General features: G+C 45.8%; 1 protein-coding gene across 1 annotated transcript in view; it reads right to left on the reverse strand.

The window, feature by feature from the left end:
- Positions 1–8,550: 8,550 nt before the first annotated feature.
- LOC123491472 (hemicentin-2-like) overlaps positions 8,551–22,012 on the reverse strand; it is a 19,809-nt gene continuing 6,347 nt past the window's right edge. Inside the window, exons 3-7 of the mRNA XM_045222261.1 lie at positions 9,936–10,221; positions 9,566–9,837; positions 9,135–9,417; positions 8,943–9,062; positions 8,551–8,630 (exon numbers count right to left, since the gene is read on the reverse strand). Of these exons, the coding sequence (XP_045078196.1) occupies positions 8,551–8,630; positions 8,943–9,062; positions 9,135–9,417; positions 9,566–9,837; positions 9,936–10,221 (1,041 nt within the window). The remainder of the gene's footprint in view (positions 8,631–8,942; positions 9,063–9,134; positions 9,418–9,565; positions 9,838–9,935; positions 10,222–22,012) is intronic.

Below are 22,012 nucleotides of genomic sequence, written 5' to 3' on the forward strand. Positions count from 1 at the left end.
GTGTATTTCCAGTCAGTGACTTCTCCTCTCTGTATGTTACATCTGAGAGTGACAGACTCTCAACTGAATATCTGGGAGGATTTGGAGTGTATGGTCAGAACAGCCTTTGCCTGTCCTGCACAAAATAAAACCAGCATGATAAAATTGCTTTTATAAATGTTATTTTGAGACACTAAAAACTAAAACTATGTCTATCCAAAAGCAGCTTTAAACATCACAAAGAAAAGTGATGAAGCATTAAGAGATGAAGGCTTGATCAAGTGTACAAATATCTACCATCATCATCTTCAGAGTGTCCAGAGTAGATGTGTGTACTCAGCACTACAACAAAGAAAGTCAAATTGCTCCAATATTAGTTTGAAATAAATAACAACATGCCATATTCATGTTACTGTTTACCAAATCCATCCTGTACTTTATTTTAAAGGTGCAATCTGCGTTTTCTACATAGATTTCTACACTACTAAATGAATCACAGCAATTCAAGTCTTATTCCATCATAACTCAAAATATATGTTTATTTTATGACAATTATTGTAAACAATGTAGATGAATTAATTTCCTTAGCCCCATCCCTCAGCCGTATACCACAACAAGTGGCAGTGTGGCCATTTACAGGTAGTTTGAATTACAGACTGCAGCTATAAATGGCCACTGACTTCCCATGTTCTGCACACAGTGAGAGTACAGAGACCAAAAACACCAAAACACCACTCATTCATCTCTTAACACAGTTTACTATAACTGTAGCAAAGGAACCCACAACCATTTACAATAATCACAACTTGATACTACAACACATCCAACAAATATTGCATTTTGTATTCATTGTCATTGACAGCACATTTTGCATCCACTGAGTTAACACCAGTCTTTAGTTCCTGAGGTATGACCTGGCTAAATGCACACCACCACACTAACCATGTCTGCATGGCATCATCTCTATAAGCTCAGGTTCTCTGTCACGGAATCTGCCGAGGCTGCTCCTCCTCCTTGCTCGGGCAGGTTTCGGCGGTCGTCGTCCCCGGAGTACTAGCTGCCACCGTTGTATGTTTCATGTTCGTTTGGTTTTGTCTTGATGTTGTACACCTGTTTCTAGTTAGTGCTCATTAGTGTCCTATTTAGTTCTCGTTGTGTGTGTCAGGTGTTGTGTGTGATTACGCTTCTGTTTGGTGTTCTGTGCTACGTGTTTCCCTCCGTTGTTTTGGAGAGGTTTTCGCACATGTTAGTGCGCCTTTTGTTTGACGCCTGTGTGCGCCTTTATTTTGCCTCCGGGCCTGTGGTGCTCGTGTACTACGTGAATATTTCACTAAAGTCTTTTGGACTTAGTTTCTGCGTCCTGCGCTTGATTCCTGCACCACACCCACCTTCAGCACTCGTGACAGAATCACACACCGCTTATAAAGGAATCAGCAGGAGCAACAACCACACCTGAGTCGCTGGAGGAGCATGTCCGCGGCCAGGATGACCAGATCAGACAACTGGGGACCGCTCTACAGGATGTCATCAACACCCTGCACCGATGGGAGTCCAGAGGAGTACCCACACCTCCACCTACCTTGCCAATTTCATCGGCCGGTCCACCAGTCCCAGGTCCGGAACCCAGGGGGATTCGGCTCTCGCTCCCGAGGGTGTATGACGGCACAGCTGCCGGGTGTCAGGGGTTCCTCCTGCAGGTGGAGCTCTACCTGGCCACTGTACACCCGGTGCCCTCGGGACATGAGAGCGTTTCCGCCCTCATCTCCTGTCTCACGGGCAAGGCGTTGGAATGGGCCAATGCCGAGTGGAGGAGGATGGACGCCACCACCATCTCCTACGCGGAGTTCTCCCGTCGCTTCAAGGCCGTGTTCGACCATCCACCTGAGGGCAAAGCGGCAGGGGAGCGGCTATTCTACCTGAGACAGGGGAGGAGGAGCGCACAGGCGTTCGCTCTGGAGTTCCGGACTCTAGCGGCAGACGCAGGGTGGAATGAACGGGCCCTCATCTACCATTTTCGATGTAGCCTACGGGAGGACGTTCAACGTGAGTTGGCCTGCAGGGACACCAATTTCACCTTCGACCAGTTGGTCGACATGTCCATCCGTCTGGACACCCTGCTGGCCACCCGTGGACGTCCTGAGTGGGGTCCGTCCATTCCACCCTCCAGCACCTCCGAGCCGAGACCTATGGAGCTCGGGGGTGCTGGCGCTAGAGAAAGGAGGAGGAGGAGCCCGAGGGGGCCTGTCCCCTGCACCAATTGCGGTCGTGGAGGGCACACTGCGGCCAGGTGCTGGGGAGGGTTTCCAGAGGGAGGAGACAACAGGCCACGCACTGGGGAGCCTTCCTAGGTGAGTAGACGCCCCACTTACCCAGAGCTCTCTGTTGTGCACTTCTGTATACCTGTGCGATTTCCACAGGTTGCACCTCATTCCCAGCATAAGGCGCTAGTAGATTCAGGCGCAGCTGGGAATTTTGTTGATCGTAAATTTTGTTTAGAGTTAGGGTTTCCCCTACTTCCTGTTGACATCCCATTTCCTGTTCATGCCCTAGATAGCCGTCTGTTGGGATCCGGGTTGATCAGGGAAGTCACAGCGCCACTTAGGATGTGTACGCAGGGGGGTCATGAGGAGACTATCCAGCTATATCTTATCGACTCTCCTGCGTATCCGGTGGTGCTGGGTATTCCCTGGTTGAGTACCCATGATCCCTCTATTTCGTGGCAAGAGAGGGCTCTTAAGGAGTGGTCTGCCCAGTGTGAGAGGAGATGTTTGGGTGTTTCCGTGGGGGCGACCTCGGTGGAGAGTCCAAACCAGGTGTCCTCATTGCGCATTCCCACTGAATATGAGGATTTGGCACTTGTGTTTAGTAAATCGAGGGCGACGCGTTTGCCTCCTCATAGACAGGGGGATTGTGCGATAGACATCCAGGCAGGAGCAGCGCTTCCGCGGAGCCATGTGTATCCTCTGTCCCAAGAGGAGAAGCGGGCTATGGAGACTTACATAGCCGAATCTCTAAGACAAGGATACATACGGCCCTCCACTTCTCCTGCGTCCTCGAGCTTCTTTTTTGTGAAGAAAAAGGATGGAGGGTTGCGCCCGTGCATAGATTACCGTAGTCTCAATCAGATCACTGTGAAGTACAGTTATCCACTCCCTCTGATTGCGACCATGACGGAGTCATTGCACGGAGCCCGTTTCTTCACGAAACTGGATCTCAGGAGCGCGTATAACTTGGTGCGCATTAGGGAGGGCGATGAATGGAAAACGGCATTTAGTACCACCTCGGGTCATTACGAGTATCTCGTCATGCCATACGGGTTGATGAATGCTCCTTCAGTCTTCCAATCCTTCATGGATGAAATTTTCAGGGACATGCAGGGGCAGGGTGTGGTCGTGTACATTGATGACATCCTGGTTTACTCGCCTACCCGAGACGAGTATGTAGCCCTGGTGCGTCGTGTGTTGGGTAGGCTGTTGGAGCACGACCTGTATGTCAAGGCAGAGAAATGTCTGTTTTTCCAGGAGTCGGTCTCCTTTCTGGGTTATCAGTTGTCCGCGTCAGGGGTGAAGATGGAGGTTGACCGGGTGTCAGCCGTGCGTAATTGGCAAACCCCAACTACTGTGAAAGAGGTGCAGCGGTTCTTGGGTTTTGCGAATTACTACCGGAGGTTTATCCGGGGTTTTGGACAGGTGGCAGTTCCCATAACGTCTCTTCTGAAGGGGGGTCCGGTGCGATTGCAGTGGTCAGCGGAGGCGGACAGGGCATTTGGGAGACTGAAGGCCCTGTTTACCTCGGCTCCAGTGCTTGCGCATCCGGATCCCGCCTTACCATTCCAGGTAGAGGTAGACGCGTCTGAGGCCGGTATAGGGGCCGTGCTATCACAACGGTCCGGTATGCCACCTAAACTCCGCCCCTGTGCCTTCTACTCTAAAAAGCTCAGCCCGGCGGAGCGGAATTATGACGTAGGAGACAGGGAGCTGTTAGCCGTGGTTCAAGCCCTAAAGGTGTGGAGACATTGGCTTGAGGGGGCTCAACACCCTTTTCTCATTTTGACTGACCACCGTAACCTGGAGTACATTCGGGCAGCTAGGAGACTGAACCCTCGCCAGGCTCGGTGGAACATGTTTCAGGCCGGTTTGTATTTAAAATCACGTACATCCCTGGGTCCCAGAACGGTGGCAGACGCCCTGTCCCGGCGGTATGACACAGAGGAGAGGTCCGTTGAGACCACTTCCATACTGCCAGAGTCTTGTCTAGTGGCACCGGTAGTGTGGGAGGTCGATGCTGAAATTCAGCGGGCGTGTGCTCGGACCCTAGCCTTCCACAGTGTCCGGTGGGTCGGACGTACGTTCCGCTCGAGGTTCGGGATCGACTTATTTATTGGGCTCACACGTCACCCTCCTCTGGACATCCAGGTATTGGCTGGACAGTGCACTGCCTTAGCGCTAAGTACTGGTGTCCAACGTTAGCCAGGGATGTGAGGGTGTATGTCTCCTCCTGTTCGGTGTGCGCCCAGTGTAAGGCGCCCAGACATCTGCCCTGGGGTAAGTTACAACCCCTGCCCGTTCCACAACGACCCTGGTCTCACCTCTCGGTGGACTTTGTTACAGACCTTCCCCCCTCTCAGGGGAATACCACCATACTGGTCATTATGGATCGGTTCTCTAAAGCCTGTTGTCTTCTCCCAATGCCAGGTCTTCCCACTGCCTTGCAGACCGCTGAGGCACTATTCACCCACGTCTTCCGGCATTACGGGGTACCCGAGGATATAGTGTCTGATCGAGGTCCCCAGTTCACCTCCCAAGTCTGGAGAGCGTTCATGGAGCGCCTGGGGGTCTCGGTGAGCCTTACCTTGGGGTACCATCCGGAGAGTAATGGGCAGGTAGAACGTGTGAACCAGGATGTGGGTAGGTTTCTGAGGTCGTATTGCCAGGGCCGGCCGGAGGAGTGGGCGAGGTATATTCCCTAGGCAGAGATGGCCCAGAATTCTCTTCGCCACTCCTCCACCAACCTAACCCCTTTCCAATGTGTGTTAGGTTACCAGCCGGTTCTGGCACCGTGGCATCAGAGCCAGATCGAGGCCCCTGCGGTGGATGAGTGGGTAAGGCGCTCGGAGGAGACATGGAACGCTGCACATGTCCATCTGCAGCGGGCCATCCGTCGACAAAAAGCGAGCGCCGATCTCCACCGCAGTGAGGGGCCGGTGTACGCACCTGGAGATCGAGTCTGGCTCTCGACCAGAAACCTACCCCTCCGCCTGCCCTGCCGGAAGCTGGGTCGGCGGTTTGTAGGGCCCTTTAAAGTCCTGAGGAGATTGAACGAGGTGTGTTACAGGTTACTACTACCTATTGAGTATAAGAATATTAACCCCTCGTTCCATGTGTCTCTTCTCAGGCCGGTGGTAGCTGGTCCACTCCAGGAAGGTGAGATAGCAGAGACTCCTCCGCCCCCATTGGACATCGAGGGGGCTCCGGCGTACACAGTTCGGTCCATTTTGGATTCGAGACGTCGGATGGGGGGTCTCCAATATCTCATGGAGTGGGAGGGGTACGGCCCGGAGGAGCGGTGCTGGGTGCCGAGGAGGGACATCCTAGACCCGTCTCTCCTGACTGAGTTCCACCGTAGTCACCCTACGCGCCCTGCACCGCGTCCTCCTGGTCGTCCCTGAGGCCAGGGTCGGCGCACGGCTGGAGCCGCGCGTCAAGGGGGGGGTATTGTCACGGAATCTGCCGAGGCTGCTCCTCCTCCTTGCTCGGGCAGGTTTCGGCGGTCGTCGTCCCCGGAGTACTAGCTGCCACCGTTGTATGTTTCATGTTCGTTTGGTTTTGTCTTGATGTTGTACACCTGTTTCTAGTTAGTGCTCATTAGTGTCCTATTTAGTTCTCGTTGTGTGTGTCAGGTGTTGTGTGTGATTACGCTTCTGTTTGGTGTTCTGTGCTACGTGTTTCCCTCCGTTGTTTTGGAGAGGTTTTCGCACATGTTAGTGCGCCTTTTGTTTGACGCCTGTGTGCACCTTTATTTCGCCTCCGGGCCTGTTGTGCTCGTGTACTACGTGAATATTTCACTAAAGTCTTTTGGACTTAGTTTCTGCGTCCTGCGCTTGATTCCTGCACCACACCCACCTTCAGCACTCGTGACATTCTCACAGAGATGCAACATCAATGTAGGGTGGTCACTCTCTTATTTCATGTCTACACCATATTTGCTGCAATTTCCTTTTAGTGCCATTTACTAAGCATTTGTCATGTTTTCTCAATAAGGGCTAAAACACCAAAAACAAAGCTAAAGCTTAAAACTGTCTTCATTTCCATTAATGTCTTATTCCTTCTTACCTTAAGGGCTTAGTAAATCAGGTAATTAGTGTTCATACACACACACTAACTCAGTACTTACCTAGTAGCAAACAGAGCAAGGTGCTCTCCATTCTGTCCCCACAGACAAGTGACTTTCTCTAGAACTATAGTCCTTCTGACAAACCCCTCTACTTCCTATATGATGACATTCTGCTTAGATCACGCCTCTTCACAGTCACACAGAAACACTGAGAGAGAAAGATTCAAGAGGAAAAAGAGTAGCGGTTTATAGTCTATTCATATTATATTAGATAGTGTAGGCCTCCCTTCAAACCTTTGCTCAGTTGTCAGGTGGCAAGCCTAGCCAGCTAACCTCAGTTGTGCCACAATGGAAATGGACTTCTTCACACAGACAGTACTTCATACAGACACACACACACACACACACACACACAACCTCAGATGGTTCTGTTATGAGGAATATGTTTAGTGTTTGTGTGTTGTGTTGTGTGTGTACATCAGAGGCAGAGCTATGTGGAATGTATTAAAGGTGTAACTTGGTAACTGGGTTTCCATTGTTAAAGTGTAGAGTTTCATTTTGAGTAACATCATTGCATGTTGTAGGTTGTATGTTGGGAGCTTTTGGGAAAGAGCACAGTTAGAAAGATATGGCATATAGAAGCAAACCGGATGGACATCATGAAAATGATCGGAGAGGTTGAGAGTAGAAGAAGTTCAGGAGCAAAAACACATCAAATAGAATTATTGTAAAATTGACTGTGTCCATAAAATGTAGATAGTAAGTATAAGCTGGAAGTAGAGGCCTAATTATGGTTGTTCACTAATTTACCCCAAGTAGGGATAAGATGGCGGGGTTGAAAAGTAATAAAGGGGAGTATATATATAAAAAACATGGGGGATTGGAAGTGATGCAGACAATTACAATCTATCTGCAATATTAAGCTGATCTACCCCCCAAAAAACAAAAAAACAAAGTGGTTTGTTGTAGAGTGTAGGGTGTGGGACCCATGTACAACATATGTGAAGAAACAAACATGTGGAGAGAAAGGTTACAGGTGAAAGCAGTTAGAGACTTCACCTTTAGTGGGTGTAAAAAGGTAAACATCTGGGGTTTCTTATCGCCCCCTTTAGGACAGGCCTGTAACTACTCCAGATTCTTGTGGATCACAATATGGACACTAATGTGGTCATTGGTCACATAGCAACAACATAACCCCTCAGTCTACTGGGTCTGCCCTCTTATTCCTTCCTCTCTCTATGTCATCATATTAGTACAGACATGGACCACTTCTGTATGGGTTCATATCAGTAGAAGTCCAATCTGAAAGTGGTTTAAGAAGACTGACAGCAATATGGTGTATAGAGATTTTGTTAAAAAGTGTTGCTTTACATAATAAGAAATGTATAGGAATGTTCAAGATGTAAATGCATTGTTTCAACTCAGCAATACAGAGAGTAAAAGGAATATGTCCTTAAATCAAATTATATTTCAAAGCAATACAATGATGTGGGGAATCATCACTTTTTATTTGACATATGAGAATTAATACAAAATACAAAATGCAACACAACCTCCATTGTCTTACGTCAGGTGGCGTCACTCCTATGTGACTCTCGTCAGGCGGAATCGTCGTGCTATCTGATGTAAGACAATGCACACCCTCTTTATTCAAGTTCAATAGTGGAACACTCATCTGGCTCCTTTAACAACTACTGAAGAAATAACATTTGATAAAAAACATATAGACATAGAATCGGAATGTATGGAACATGTAAATGAAAATAAGCATTAATTGAGTTAAAAACAAACTATACATGTTCCAACATAACTGTTAAAGTTGTTATAGTAGGTCGGCCAAACAAGTATAAACCCACCTTTAGTCACAGAAAATATTCACATACAGCATATATGCACCTGCATGTAAAAAGCATGACATTATCTAAAATACAACATATTTAAAAAATACAACAAATTCTACTTTTAAACAAAACAGGCACTACACTCTTTTTCAATCAACAAACTGAAATCAAAGAGGAGTAAGTGTAATATTTCAAGAATATTCACAACAATCAACAATAACAAAGCATACAAGATCCCAAAAGCTGAAAACGTCAACTTGCTAAATCATAGCATTTAGTATTTGTAAAATGTCATTCAATTATATTTGACTCGCTATCATAAATCAATGGCAAGGCAATGGCAAAAACTTTAAAATCATAAAAATGGTCATTCAGCTTACAGTTCATACTGTAATGATCACACGGATGATTCGGTCTGTTCGATGATATCATCAGATCGTAACTCGTCTTGAGGAGATTTGGTTGTTGAACACATACCTATAGGAATATAACGGACAGAGAGTAGCATTAGAGTTAAACTGATTCAACTGCTCGTTCAACTGCACAGCACTAAAATGTAATCCTTCAGAAGTAATGAAAATGTTAGTTTGCCTTTTCTGGGGGAAGAACATTTCCGTAGAAGACATTTAACAGAAATAGCTGCCACTGGGCACTTTGTCTATTTACATTTGAAATGAACCATTCGAGTCAACATTACTTGATAACAGTAATACAAGAGCATGACATAAAGAAGGAAAATATCAAGCTGGATAAGCTTCTTGTAGATACACACTGAAATAAAGTGGTCACCTTGAGCCCTGCAGCATTTCACCATCAGAATGATAGACACCAGTAAAAAGGGAGACACCACCAGTAGACCACACAGCAGCCTGGACAGCAGAGAGATGGAGACAACGGAACCTGGAGGGACTATCAAAACACATGTTTTACCATCAACACACACACACACACACACACACACACACACACTGCTCTTCTCACCTCTCACTGTCACCCAGCTCTCTGGTGTTTCTCCTTCATTAGATTTACACTTATAGAAGCCTTCATCTGACTTGGATACTGCAGGAATGGTCATCTCTCCTGTGGTCTCATTCTTGATGAGTTCTCCATCTTTGTAGAAATCAACCTTGGGGTTTGGGTTTGTTTCCTGATATCTATTTGTACAGAGCAGAGTCACAGAGTCTCCCTCAGTCATGGGATAGGCAGGGCTCTCCAGGATCACAGCACCAGCTGTGTAACATAATATATAAATAATACTGTAAATCTGGAGTAATCACTCACAATATATTAACGTCTTATGAGCTTGTATTTTATATGAAATACATTCATTCAGTTTCAGAATTGAACATCATTATCATACATTGAAATGTAAAAAAGGTTAGTGAATGTTGTACAATAGACATACCAGCCACTGTGATGTTGACAGCATTACTGTACTCTCCTGATGCAGACTCACACCTGTACACTCCACTGTCCTTTTCAAGTGTGTACCTGATGGTACATGTGGACCCTGATATTGTTTCCCAGTTAGAGCCACACCCTGACTCCACTCCTCTTTCTCTGTATCTCTTGAGTCTCCATCCAGTAGAGTTCCCCTTCTCGTCACAGCTTAGTGAGAGAGACTTTGATGTAAAATGCTGAGTTCTGGTCGGTCTTATTCTGAGAGACACTGAAGGATGCAGGTCTGAAACAAAGAGAGACAGACTCAAACCTAGTTATACTGTACATACACATGAGGGTGACTTCAATATGATTCAATGCAGTTTCAATGCAGTTAGTTACCTCCTGTCCAGATAAACTGAGGTTCACTGTAGAGTGTGTCATAGACTGGGTCTCCTCTCCCAGCTCTACACACATATCCTCCTGTGTGATTAGGACCAGCAGGGATCAGAGTGTAGGAGTCTTCAGTAGTCCCATTGCCAGATAGAGGCTCTACAGAGTAGGACCTGTCCGATAGGGAGGGTAACCCAGCTCTGTAGGGAACAGTTCGGTACCAGAAGAACCTCCAGCCTGTAGATGACTCTTTAACCCCACAGCTCAGAGTAACTGAGTCTCCAGGGTTCAGCCACTGAGGAGAGACACTCAGGACAGCTTGGGGTTTATCTGTTATGAAGGAGATGATATGATTAAAATGTTCAGTCTTTAATGAAATCATTTTAGTTTAACATTTTTACCCATTTTGTTATCATGGTATTGTACCTTACCCCAAAATCAAACTATAGTTTAGTTCCATCATTGATTTCACTGTCTGCTATTCGACCTCATCCCTTTGTATGTTTCTCACTATTTTGTCTCTTTCTCTTGCAATCCCAAGAAAAACAGACTTACCTAACATGGTCAATTGTATAGCATTACTTGTCTGGGAGTGTTTTAAGCCATTGAGTTTCTGAAGACCTTCACAGGTATATAGACCATTCTTTGCAGGACTGATTCTGTACTCAGGCTCTGTATTCGTGTAGACCGACTTTCCTCTGTTATAAAAACCATACTCAATCTCTTCTCCTCCCTGTATGTCACATCTGAGAGTGACAGTCTCTCTACTGAATATCTGGGACCAGTTGGGTATGATATATTTTCATTGTTTATTTAAAAAAAGTGGTTTATTTAACAGAAACAAAGATTTGATGTGTGCAAGAATATGTGAACCCCTTCAGTCAATAGCTTGTGGAACCTCCATTAGCAAGTAATCAGTCTCTGACATCTGTTTGGAGGGATTTTTGCCCAGTCCTCCTTACAGAACTCAGTCAATTGAGTGAGGTTTGAGGGGTGTCTGGCATGAACTTCCCGCTTCAGGTCCTGCCACAGCATCTCGATTGGATTTAGGTCAGGACTTTGACTTGGCCAATCCAAAACACAAATATTCTTTCTCCTGAGCCATTCTTTGGTAGATTTGCTTGAATGCTTTGTGTCGTTGTCTTGTTGAAAGACCCATTTTTGTCCCAGCTTTAGCTCTTTGACTGATGGCCTGACGTTCTGTTCAAGAATCTCCTGGTACATCTCAGAATTCATGGTTCCCTTAATGATGTGAAGTCATCCAGGTCCAGAGGAGGAAAAGCAGCCCCAGATCTTGACATTCCCACCACCATGCTTGACTGTTGGGATAAGGTTATTTTGGTGGTAGGCAGTGTTGGGTTTTCGCCAAACGTAGCGGTGTTGATTGTGACAAAAAATGTCAAATTTGGACTCATCGGTCCAGAGAATGGACTTCCAGAAACCTTCAGGTTTGTCCAGGTGGTCTCTGGCAAAGTTAAGACTGGCAGTTTGGTTCTTTTTTGACAGCAGAGGCCTCTTCCTAGCAACCCTCCCATGAATGGCATTTCGATTCAGTGTTCTTCTTATAGTTGAAGCATGCACAGTTACCTGAGATGCAGCAAGGGAGGTCTGCAAATCTTTAGATGTTATGTTTGGGTTGGCTTTTACCTGATTTATTATTGTTCTTGTGGCTCTTGGGGATATTTTGGAAGGGCGTCCACTTCTAGGCCAGGTTGCTGTCATGTTAAATGCTCTCTATTTGTAAATTATTTGCCTCACAGTGGACTGATGGAGCTCAAATCTTTTTTAGATGATTTTATAGCCTTCTCCAGATTTATGTGCTCTCACTACCATTGTCCTGATGTCCTCTGAGATCTCCTTTCCTCTCAGCGTGGTGTGCTTTAAATTCACCTGGATGGGTAACACCAAACTGACCAGGTTTCTTATCTCTAACGATCTCTCCTTTGATTGGTTCATTTGGTAGCTAATTATTTACCCACCTGATTCACTTTCCTACTTGATTTAACCAATGCAACTTTTGTTTTTGTACTACACACATGATTTCCTCTATAATAACACATGGTACTGGTAAATATAAACCTGATATTTCAGATCAAAAAGACTGGTTCTGATTAAATTAAGATTTCATGGTAAAAACGGAAAAAATCTGTAATTGCACAAGGGGCTCACATACTTTCAAGCAGCACCGTATATATACAGTACCAGTCAAAAGTTTGGACACCCCTATTAATTCAAGGGTTTTTCTTTATTTTTAATATTTTCTACACAATAGAATAGTAGTGAAAACATAAAAACTATGAAATAACATATATGGAATCATGTAGTAACCAAACAAGTGTTAAACAAATCAAAATATATTTGAGATTTGAGATTCTTCAAATAGCCACCCTTTGCCTTGATGACAGCTTTGCACACTCTTGGCATTCTCTCAACCAGCTTCACCTGGAATGCTTTTCCAACAGTCTTGAAGGAGTTCCCACATATGCTGAGCACTTGTTGGCTGCTTTTCCTTCACTCTGCCGTCCGACTCATCCCAAACCATCTCAATTGGGTTGAGGTCGGTGGAGGCCAGGTCATCTAACGCAGCACTCCATCACTCTCCTTCTTGGTCAAATAGCCCTTACACAGCCTTTTTTTTGTATATATATATATATATTGTTTTTTTTTTTTGGGGGGGGGGGTAGATCAGCTTTAATATTGCAGATAGATTGTAACTTCCATCAATGTAATTGGCTGCATCACTTCCAATCCCCCATGTTTTTTCTCGCATATACAGTGGGGGGAAAAAGTATTTAGTCAGCCACCAATTGTGCAAGTTCTCCCACTTAAAAAGATGAGAGAGGCCTGTCATTTTCATCATAGGTACACGTCAACTATGACGACGAATTGAGGAATAAAATCCAGAAAATCACATTGTAGGATTTTTTATGAATTTATTTGCAAATTATGGTGGAAAATAAATATTTGGTCACCTACAAACAAGCAATATTTCTGGCTCTCAACAGACCTGTAACTTCTTATTTAAGAGGCTCCTCTGTCCTCCACTCGTTACCTGTATTAATGGCACCTGTTTGAACTTGTTATCAGTATAAAAGACACCTGTCCACAAACTCAAACAGTCACACTCCAAACTCCACTATGGCCAAGACCAAAGAGCTGTCAACGGACACCAGAAACAAAATTGTAGACCTGCACCAGGCTGGGAAGACTGAATCTGCAATAGGTAAGCAGCTTGGTTTGAAGAAATCAACTGTGGGAGCAATTATTAGGAAATGGAAGACATACAAGACCACTGATAATCTCCCTCGATCTGGGGCTCCACGCAAGATCTCACCCCGTGGGGTCAAAATGATCACAAGAACGGTGAGCAAAAATACCAGAACCACACAGGGGGACCTAGTGAATGACCTGCAGAGAGCTGGGACCAAAGTAACAAAGCCTACCATCAGTAACACACTACGCCGCCAGGGACTCAAATCCTGCAGTGCGAGACGTGTCCCCCTGCTTAAGCCAGTACATGTCCAGGCACGTCTGAAGTTTGCTAGAGTGCATTTGGATGATCCAGAAGAGGATTGGGAGAATGTCATATGGTCAGATGAAACCAAAATATAACTTTTTGGTAAAAACTCAACTCTTCGTGTTTGGAGGACAAAGAATGCTGAGTTGCATCCAAAGAACACCATACCTAATGTGAAGCATGGGGGTGGAAACATCATGCTTTGGGGCTTTTTTTCTGCAAAGGGACCAGGACGACTGATCCGTGTAAAGGAAAGAATGAATGGGGCCATGTATCGTGAGATTTTGAGTGAAAACCTCCTTCCATCAGCAAGGGCATTGAAGATGAAACGTGGCTGGGTCTTTCAGCATGACAATGATCCCAAACACACCGCCCGGGCAACGAAGGAGTGGCTTCGTAAGAAGCATTTCAAGGTCCTGGAGTGGCCTAGCCAGTCTCCAGATCTCAACCCCATAGAAAATCTTTGGAGGGAGTTGAAAGTCTGTGTTGCCCAGCGACAGCCCCAAAACATCACTGCTCTAGAGGAGATCTGCATGCAGGAATGGGCCAAAATACCAGCAACAGTGTGTGAAAACCTTGTGATGACTTACAGAAAACGTTTGACCTGTGTCATTGCCAACAAAGGGTATATAACAAAGTATTGAGAAACTTTTGTTATTGACCAAATACTTATTTTTCCACCATAATTTGCAAATAAATTCATAAAAAATCCTACAATGTGATTTTCTGGATTTTTATTTCTCATTTTTTCTGTCATAGTTGACGTGTACCTATGATGAAAATTACAGGCCTCTCTCATCTTTTTAAGTGGGAGAACTTGCACAATAGGTGGCTGACTAAATACTTTTTCCCCCACTGTATATATATATACATACATTCATACATATACACATACCTACTTTATATATAAATACATATACATACATATATATATACATATATATATATCCCTTTATTACTTTCCAACCCCGCCACCCCTTCCACAATTGGAGTAAACTAGTGAACAACAACGCTTAGGCCTCTGCTTCCAGCTTACACATACTAATCTCAGCAAAAAAAAGAAACGTCATCTCACTGTCAACTGCGTTTATTTTCAGCAAACTAAATATGTGTAAATATTTGAATGAACTTATCAAGATTCAACAACTGAGACATAAACGGAACAAGTTCCACAGACATGTGCCTAACAGAAATGGAATAGTGTGTCCCTGAACTACGGGGGGTCAAAATCAAAAGAAACAGTCAGTTTCTGGTGTAGCCACCAGCAGCATTAAGTACTGCAGTGCATCTCCTCCTCATGGACTGCAGCAGATTTGCCAGTTCTTGCTGTGAGATGTTACCCCACTCTTCCACCAAGGCACCTGCAAGTTCCTGGACATTTCTGGGGGGAATGGCCCTAGCCCTCACCCTCCGATCCAACAGGTCCCAGACGTGCTCAATGGGACTAAGATCCGGGCTCTTCGCTGGCCATGGCAGAACACTGACATTCCTATCTTGCAGGAAATCACGCACAGAACGAGCAGTATGGCTGGTGGCATTGTCATACTGGAGGGTGATGTCAGGATGAGCCTGCAGGAAGGGTACCACAAGGAGGATGTCTTCCCTGTAATGCACAGGGTTGAGATTGCCTGCAAAGACAACAAGCTCAGTCCGATGATGCTGTGACACACCGCCCCAGACCATGACGGACCCTCCGCCTCCAAATCGATCCCGCTCCAGAGTACAGGCCTCGGTGTAACGCTCATTCCTTCGACAATGAACATAAATCTGACCATCACCCCTGGTGAGACAAAACCGTGACTCATCAGTGAAGAGCACTTTATGCCAGTCCTGTCTGGTCTAGCGATGGTGGGTTTATGCCCATTGGTGACGTTGTTGCCGGTGATGTCTGGTGAGGACCTGCCTTACAACAGGCCTACAAGCCCTCAGTCCAGCCTCTCTCAGCCTATTGTGGACAGTCTGAGCACTGATGGAGGGATTGTGCATTCCTGGTGTAACTCAGGCAGTTGTTGTTGCCATCCTGTACCTGTCCCGGAGGTGTGATGTTTGGATGTACCGATCCTGTGCAGGTGTTGTTACACGTGGTCTGCCACCACGAGGACAATCAGCTGTCCGTCCTGTCTTCCTGTAGCGCTGTCTTAGGCGTCTCACAGTATGAACATTGCAATTGATTGCCCTGGCCACATTTACAGTCCTCATTCCTCCTTGCAGCATGCCTAAGGCACGTTCACGCAGATGAGCAGGGACCCTGGGCATCTTTCTTTTGGGTTTTTTCAGAGTCAGTAGAAAGGCTTCTTTAGAGTCCTAAGTTTTCATAACTGTGACCTTAATTGCCTACCGTCTGTAAACTGTTAGAGTCTTAACGACCGTTCCACAGGTGCATGTTCATTAATTGCTAATGGTTCATTGAACAAGCATGGGAACAGTGTTTAAACCCTGTACAATGAAGATCTGTGAAGTTATTTGGATTTCTACGAATTATCTTTTGTGATGGGTGATTTGAAGGAGTCAGGCGCAGGAGGGTAAATCAAAGAATAACAGGATTATTCCGGAATACAGAGTTACGGAGTAAACCAGTCCATTGCGCAAAACAAGCATATTGAAACCAACAAGGCACACGGGGAATCGAGGATATCCCTCACCGGGACCCAGCACCGCTCCTCCGGACCGTACTCCTCCCAATCCATGAGGTACTGAAGGCCCCCCACCCGACATCTCGAATCCAGGATGGAACGGACGGAGTACGCCGGGGCCCCCTCGAGGGCCAGAGGGGGCGGAGGGACCTCCCGCACCTCAGAATCCTGGAGCGTACCAGCCACCACCGGCCTGAGGAGAGACACATGGAACGAGGGGTTAATACGGTAATCTGGAGGGAGTAATAACCTATGAGTAACCTCGTTTATTCTCCTCAGGACTTTGAATGTTCCCTCAAACCGTGGGCTCAGCTTCCGGCAGTGCAGGCGGAGGGGCAGTTTCTGGGTTGAGAGCCAGACCCGATCACCCGGTACAAAGACCGGGGCCTCACTGCGATGGCGGTCAGCGTTGGCCTTCTGGCGACGCATGGCGCGTAGGAGGTGGATGTGGGCAGTGTTCCATGTCTCCTTCGCGCGCCGAAACCATTCATCCACCGCAGGAGCCTCGGTCTGGCTCTGATGCCACGGTGCCAGAACCGGCTGATAACCTAAAACACATTAAAATGGCGTTAGGTTAGTGGAGGAGTGGCGGAGAGAGTTCTGGGCATATTCAGCCCATGGCAAGAACACCGACCACTCCCCCGGCCGGTCCTGGCAGTAGGACCGCAGGAACCTACCCACATCCTGATTCACCCGTTCCACCTGCCCATTAGACTCGGGGTGAAAACCAGAGGTCAGGCTGACCGAGACCCCCAGACGTTCCATGAACGCCTTCCAGACCCTGGATGTGAACTGGGGACCCTGGTCAGACACTATGTCCTCTGGCACCCCGTAGTGCCAGAAGACGTGTGTAAACAGGGCCTCCACAGTCTGCAGGGCTGTGGGGAGACCGGGCAGAGGAAGGAGGCGGCAAGCTTTGGAAAAGCGGTCTACAACGACCAGGATGGTGGTGTTACCTTGAGAGAGGGGAATATCAGTAAGGAACTTAATACACAAGTGGGACCATGGCCGTTGTGGAACTGGTAAGGGCTGTAACTTACCCGCTGGGAGGTGCCTAGGTGCCTTACTCTGGGCGCACACCGAGCAGGAGGAAACATACACCCTCACGTCCTTAGCCAAGGTAGGCCACCAGTACCTACCGGTCAGGCAGTGCACTGTTTGACGGATACCTGGGTGACCAGAGGAGAGGAACGTGTGTGCCGGGTGAAGAATAGGGCCCATCTGGCATGGCGAGGGTTCAGCTTCCTGGATGCCCGGATGTACTCCAGGTTACGGTGGTCCGTCCAGACGAGGAAAGGGTGTTTCGCCCCCTCGAGCCAGTGCCTCCACACGGTCAGGGCTCGGACAACAGCCAACAGCTCCCGATCACCAACGTCGTAGTTCTGCTCTGCCGGGCTGAGCTACTTGGAGAAGAAGGCACAGGGGTGGAGCTTGGGTGTTGTGCCCGAGCATTGAGATAGGACAGCGCCTATCCCTACCTCGGACGCATCCACCTCCACTACGAACAGTAGTGATGGATCAGGATGGGCCAGTACCAGGGCTGAGGTGAACAGAACCCTCAGGTTACTGAAGGCCCTGTCAGCCTCAGCAGACCAGCGGGGCCGGGACGGCCCACCCTTCAAAAGTGATGTGATGGGAACTGTGACCTTGCCAAAGCCCCGGATAAACCTCCGATAGTAGTTGGCAAAGCCAATAAAGCACTTCACCTCCTTTACCGTGGTTGGTATCAAGGAGCTCCGCCGAGCTTCACTAACCTCACAATAAACAATCACACACAAAGACAAGGGGGCAGAGGAAACACTAATACAGGTACTGATGAGGGGATATGAACCAGGTGTGTGTAATTAACAAGACAAAACAAATGGAATGATGAGATGAGGAGCGGCAGTGGCTAGAAGACCGGTGACGACGAACGTCAAAGCCTGCCCGAACAAGGAGAGGAGGCAGCTTCAGAGGAAGTCGTGACATCTTTGAAAGACAGGGTCCTGAAAAGTTTATATTCACTACCGTTCAAAAGTTTGGGGTCACTTAGAAATGTCCTTGTTTTGAAAGAAAAGCAATTTTTTTGTCCATTAAAATAACATCAAATTAATCAGAAATACAGTGTAGACGTTGTTAATGTTGTAAATGGCTATTGTAGGTGGAAACGGCTGATTTTTAATGGAATATCTACATAGTCGTACAGATGCCCATTATCAGCAACAATCAGTCCTGTGTTCCAATGGCACGTTGTGTTTGCTAATCCAAGTTCATCATTTTATAAGGCTAATTGATCATTAGAAAACCCTTTTGCAATTATGTTAGCACAGCTGAAAACTGTTGTGCTGATTAAAGAAGCAATAAAACTGGCCTTCTTGAGACTAGTTGAGTATCTGGAGCATCAGCAATTGTGGGTTCGATTACAGGCTCAAAATGGCCTGAAACAAATAACTTTCTTCTGAAACTCGTCAGTCTATTCTTGTTCTGAGAAATGAAGGCTATTCATGCGAGAAATTGCCAAGAAACTGAAGATCTCGTACAACGCTGTGTACTACTCCCTTCACAGAACAGCGCAAACTGGCTCTAACTAGAAAAACACCAGTCTCAACGTCAACTTTGAAGAGGCGACTCCGGGATGCTGACCTTCTAGGCAGAGTTGCAAAGAAAAAGCCATATCTCAGACTGGCCAATAAAAAGAAAAGATTAAGATGGGCAGTCTGAGATATGGCTTAAGGTCAGCATCCCGGAGTCGCCTCTTCACTGTTGACGTTGAGACTGGTTTTTTGCGGGTACTATTTAATGAAGCTGCCAGTTGAGGACCTGTGATGCGTCTGCTTCTCAAACTAGACACTCTAATATATTTGTCCTCTTGCTCAGTTGTGCACCGGGGCCTCCCACTCCTCTTTCTATTCTAGTTAGAGCCAGTTTGTGCTGTTCTGTGAAGGGAGTTGCCTCTCACAGGACTGATGGTTGCTGATAATGGGCCTCTGTATACTATGTATATATTCCATAAAAAATTTGCCGTTTCCAGCTATAATAGCCATTTACAACATTAACAACGTCTACACTGTATTTCTGATCAATTTGATGTTATTTTAATGGACAAAACAATTGCTTTTCTATCGAAAACAAGGACATTTCTAAGTGACACCAAACTTTTGAACGGTAGTGTACATTTTATGGACACAGTCAATTTTACAATAATTATATTTTGTTTGTTTTTACTCCTGAACTTCCTCTACCCTCAACGTCTCCGATCATTTTCATAATGTCCATCCGGTTTGCTTCTATATGCCATTTCTTTCTAACTGCGCTCTTTCACTCTCCTTCTTGGTCAAATAGCCCTTACACAGCCTGGAGGTGTGTTGGGTCATTGTCCTGTTGAAAAACAAAAGCCCAAACCAGATGGGATGGCGTATCGCTGCAGAATGCTGTGGTAGCCATGCTGGTTAAGTGTGCCTTGAATTCAAAATAAATCACAGACAGTGTCACCAGCAAAGCACCCCCACACCATAACACCTCCTCCTCCATGCTTTACGATGGGAACTAAACCTGCGGAGTTTATCCGTTCACCCACACTGTGTCTCACAAAGACACACCGGTTGGAGCCAAAAATCTCAAATTTGGACTCCAGACCTAATGTCCATTACTCGTGTTTCTTGGCCCAAGCAAGTCTCTTCTTATTATTGGTGTCCTTTAGTAGTGGTTTCTTTGCAGCAATTCGACTATGACGGCCTGATTCACACAGTCCCCTCTGAACAGATGATGTTGAAATGTGTCTGACTTGAACTCTGTGAAGCATTTATTTGGGCTGCAATTTCTGAGGCTGACCGTACTTACATGAATAATTACACAGTAATAAGACCATTGTAATATAGTGTGCAACCATTGATTGATGTCAGAATAACATGTGTATTTGTGTGTTTCAGTTGTGGGTGTTCCTCTGTTCATCAACAAGAGAGTGGGGGACTCCGTGGAGCTGATGGCAGGCTTAGAGAGGCGACATTTCAAATCATTGGAGTGGAAGTATAGGGGAAAGGATATTGCAGAATTCAACTCAGAAGTTGTATATTCACCTGGATCCCAGTTCGAGGGGAGACTAAAGATGAACACCAAAAACTTCAGTTTAACGGTCAGAGAACTGACACTGCAAGACTCAGGGGATTTTCTAGTTACAGGCGAAGGGGACAAAGGTCAGAGTGGCGGTAGGACCATCACTCTGAAGGTCAACGGTAGGCTGTTATCACCTTTTTGCATCCTATATTGATATCATTCTAATTTATATCCATGACCACGGCTGATGATCTTTAAACTATAATGAAGATTTGTTGGTTTTATACTGACCTTACTCACCATGCTTTGATACATTTCCATCACATTAACAAGTTTTATCGTCTGTCGTCTTTCTCCTGGTGGTATGGCTATGGTAGGGATCATTTAGAAGACTGATTATGAGTCTCTCTCTCTCTCCTGGTTGGTCAGAGCCTATATCCAAGGTGGTGATCCAGACAGACATCACGCTATTAGCCAACCACTCCTGTACGGTGCGGCTGGTGTGCAACGTGTCCTGCTACTCCAACCTTACATACACCTGGGAGAGAGACAATGAGATGTACGCAGACGCCCAGCAGATTCACTTCTCTCTCTCTCAGCAGCAGAGGGAGACATCAGTATAACGGTGCAATGCTTCCAACCTAGTCAGTTGGAAAACTGTCTTTGCAACAGTAAAGTGTACTAATGACACAACTACCCCACGTACCTAGATATCATAATAATCCCTTCCAAAAACTTTTCAGTGTGCTTATACGCTTATGTTGTGAAATGTAATATGTAATGCATGTGATCACATTGGATGTATATGATATAGAGCCATTTAGTCTTTATCATATTGTATAGTCTAACCATGTGTGTTGTGCAATATGTGACTGGACTGGTGTGGTATACCATCTACATCAGAGTATCTGTTGAAATTTGATATCTGTCACGATCGTCGGGTACAGAGGACCAAGGCGCAGCGTGGAAAGTGAACATATTTATTAAATAATGATTACACGAACAAAACAACAAACGATAACGTGACGTCCAAAGGTGCAAAACACAAACCTATACAGGAACAAGATCCCACAAACACTGTGGGAAAACTGCTGGTAACTCTAATGAACTTATCCTCTGCAGCAGAGGTAACTCTGGGTCTTCCATTCCAGTGGCGGTCCTCATGAGAGCCAGTTTCATCATAGCACTTGAGGGTTTTTGGGACTGCACTTGAAGAAACGTTCAAAGTTCTTAAAATGTTGGTCTGCTCACCAGCTGACGCCCGGTTGTAAATCAAGGAGAGACGATTCAATGTTTTGCAGAGGAATGTGCCTTTGTTTCCACAGACTTTTCCCGCCGAAACTCTGACACGTTCTAAAGCAAATACTGGATCAATATTTCTAATATAGAACGTGGGGAATGGTCGGAGGCAATCTATAGAAAACGAATGTCAATTTCTTTGTTATTTGTGATGTCATTAAAAATGTTATAAAGGAAATACTTTAACTTGGAAAGTATACCCACTGCATAAATCGAAGTGCCCATCCAATACTTTGTGCATGTAATATGAAAAATGAAGAAAGTATTTTTGTTAAGATAGGGATGTGATTTAAGAATCTAGAAGAGGTACAGTGCCTTGCAAAAGTATTTATCCCCCTTGGCGTTTTTCCTATTTTGTTGCATTACAACCTGTAATTTCAATTGATTTTTTTGGGGATTTCATGTCATGGACATACACAAAATTGTCCAAATTGGTGAAGTGAAATTTAAACAATTACTTGTCTAAAAAATTTATAACGGAAAAGTGTTGCGTGCATATGTATTCACCCCCTTTGCTATGAATCCCCTAAATAAGATTTGGTGCAACCAATTTCCTTCAGAAGTCCCATAATTAGTTAAATAAAGTCCACCTGTGTGCAATCTAA

This window comes from Coregonus clupeaformis, chromosome 8 (assembly GCF_020615455.1).
Source record: "Coregonus clupeaformis isolate EN_2021a chromosome 8, ASM2061545v1, whole genome shotgun sequence".
In the NCBI taxonomy this organism is placed as follows: Eukaryota; Metazoa; Chordata; class Actinopteri; order Salmoniformes; family Salmonidae; genus Coregonus; species Coregonus clupeaformis.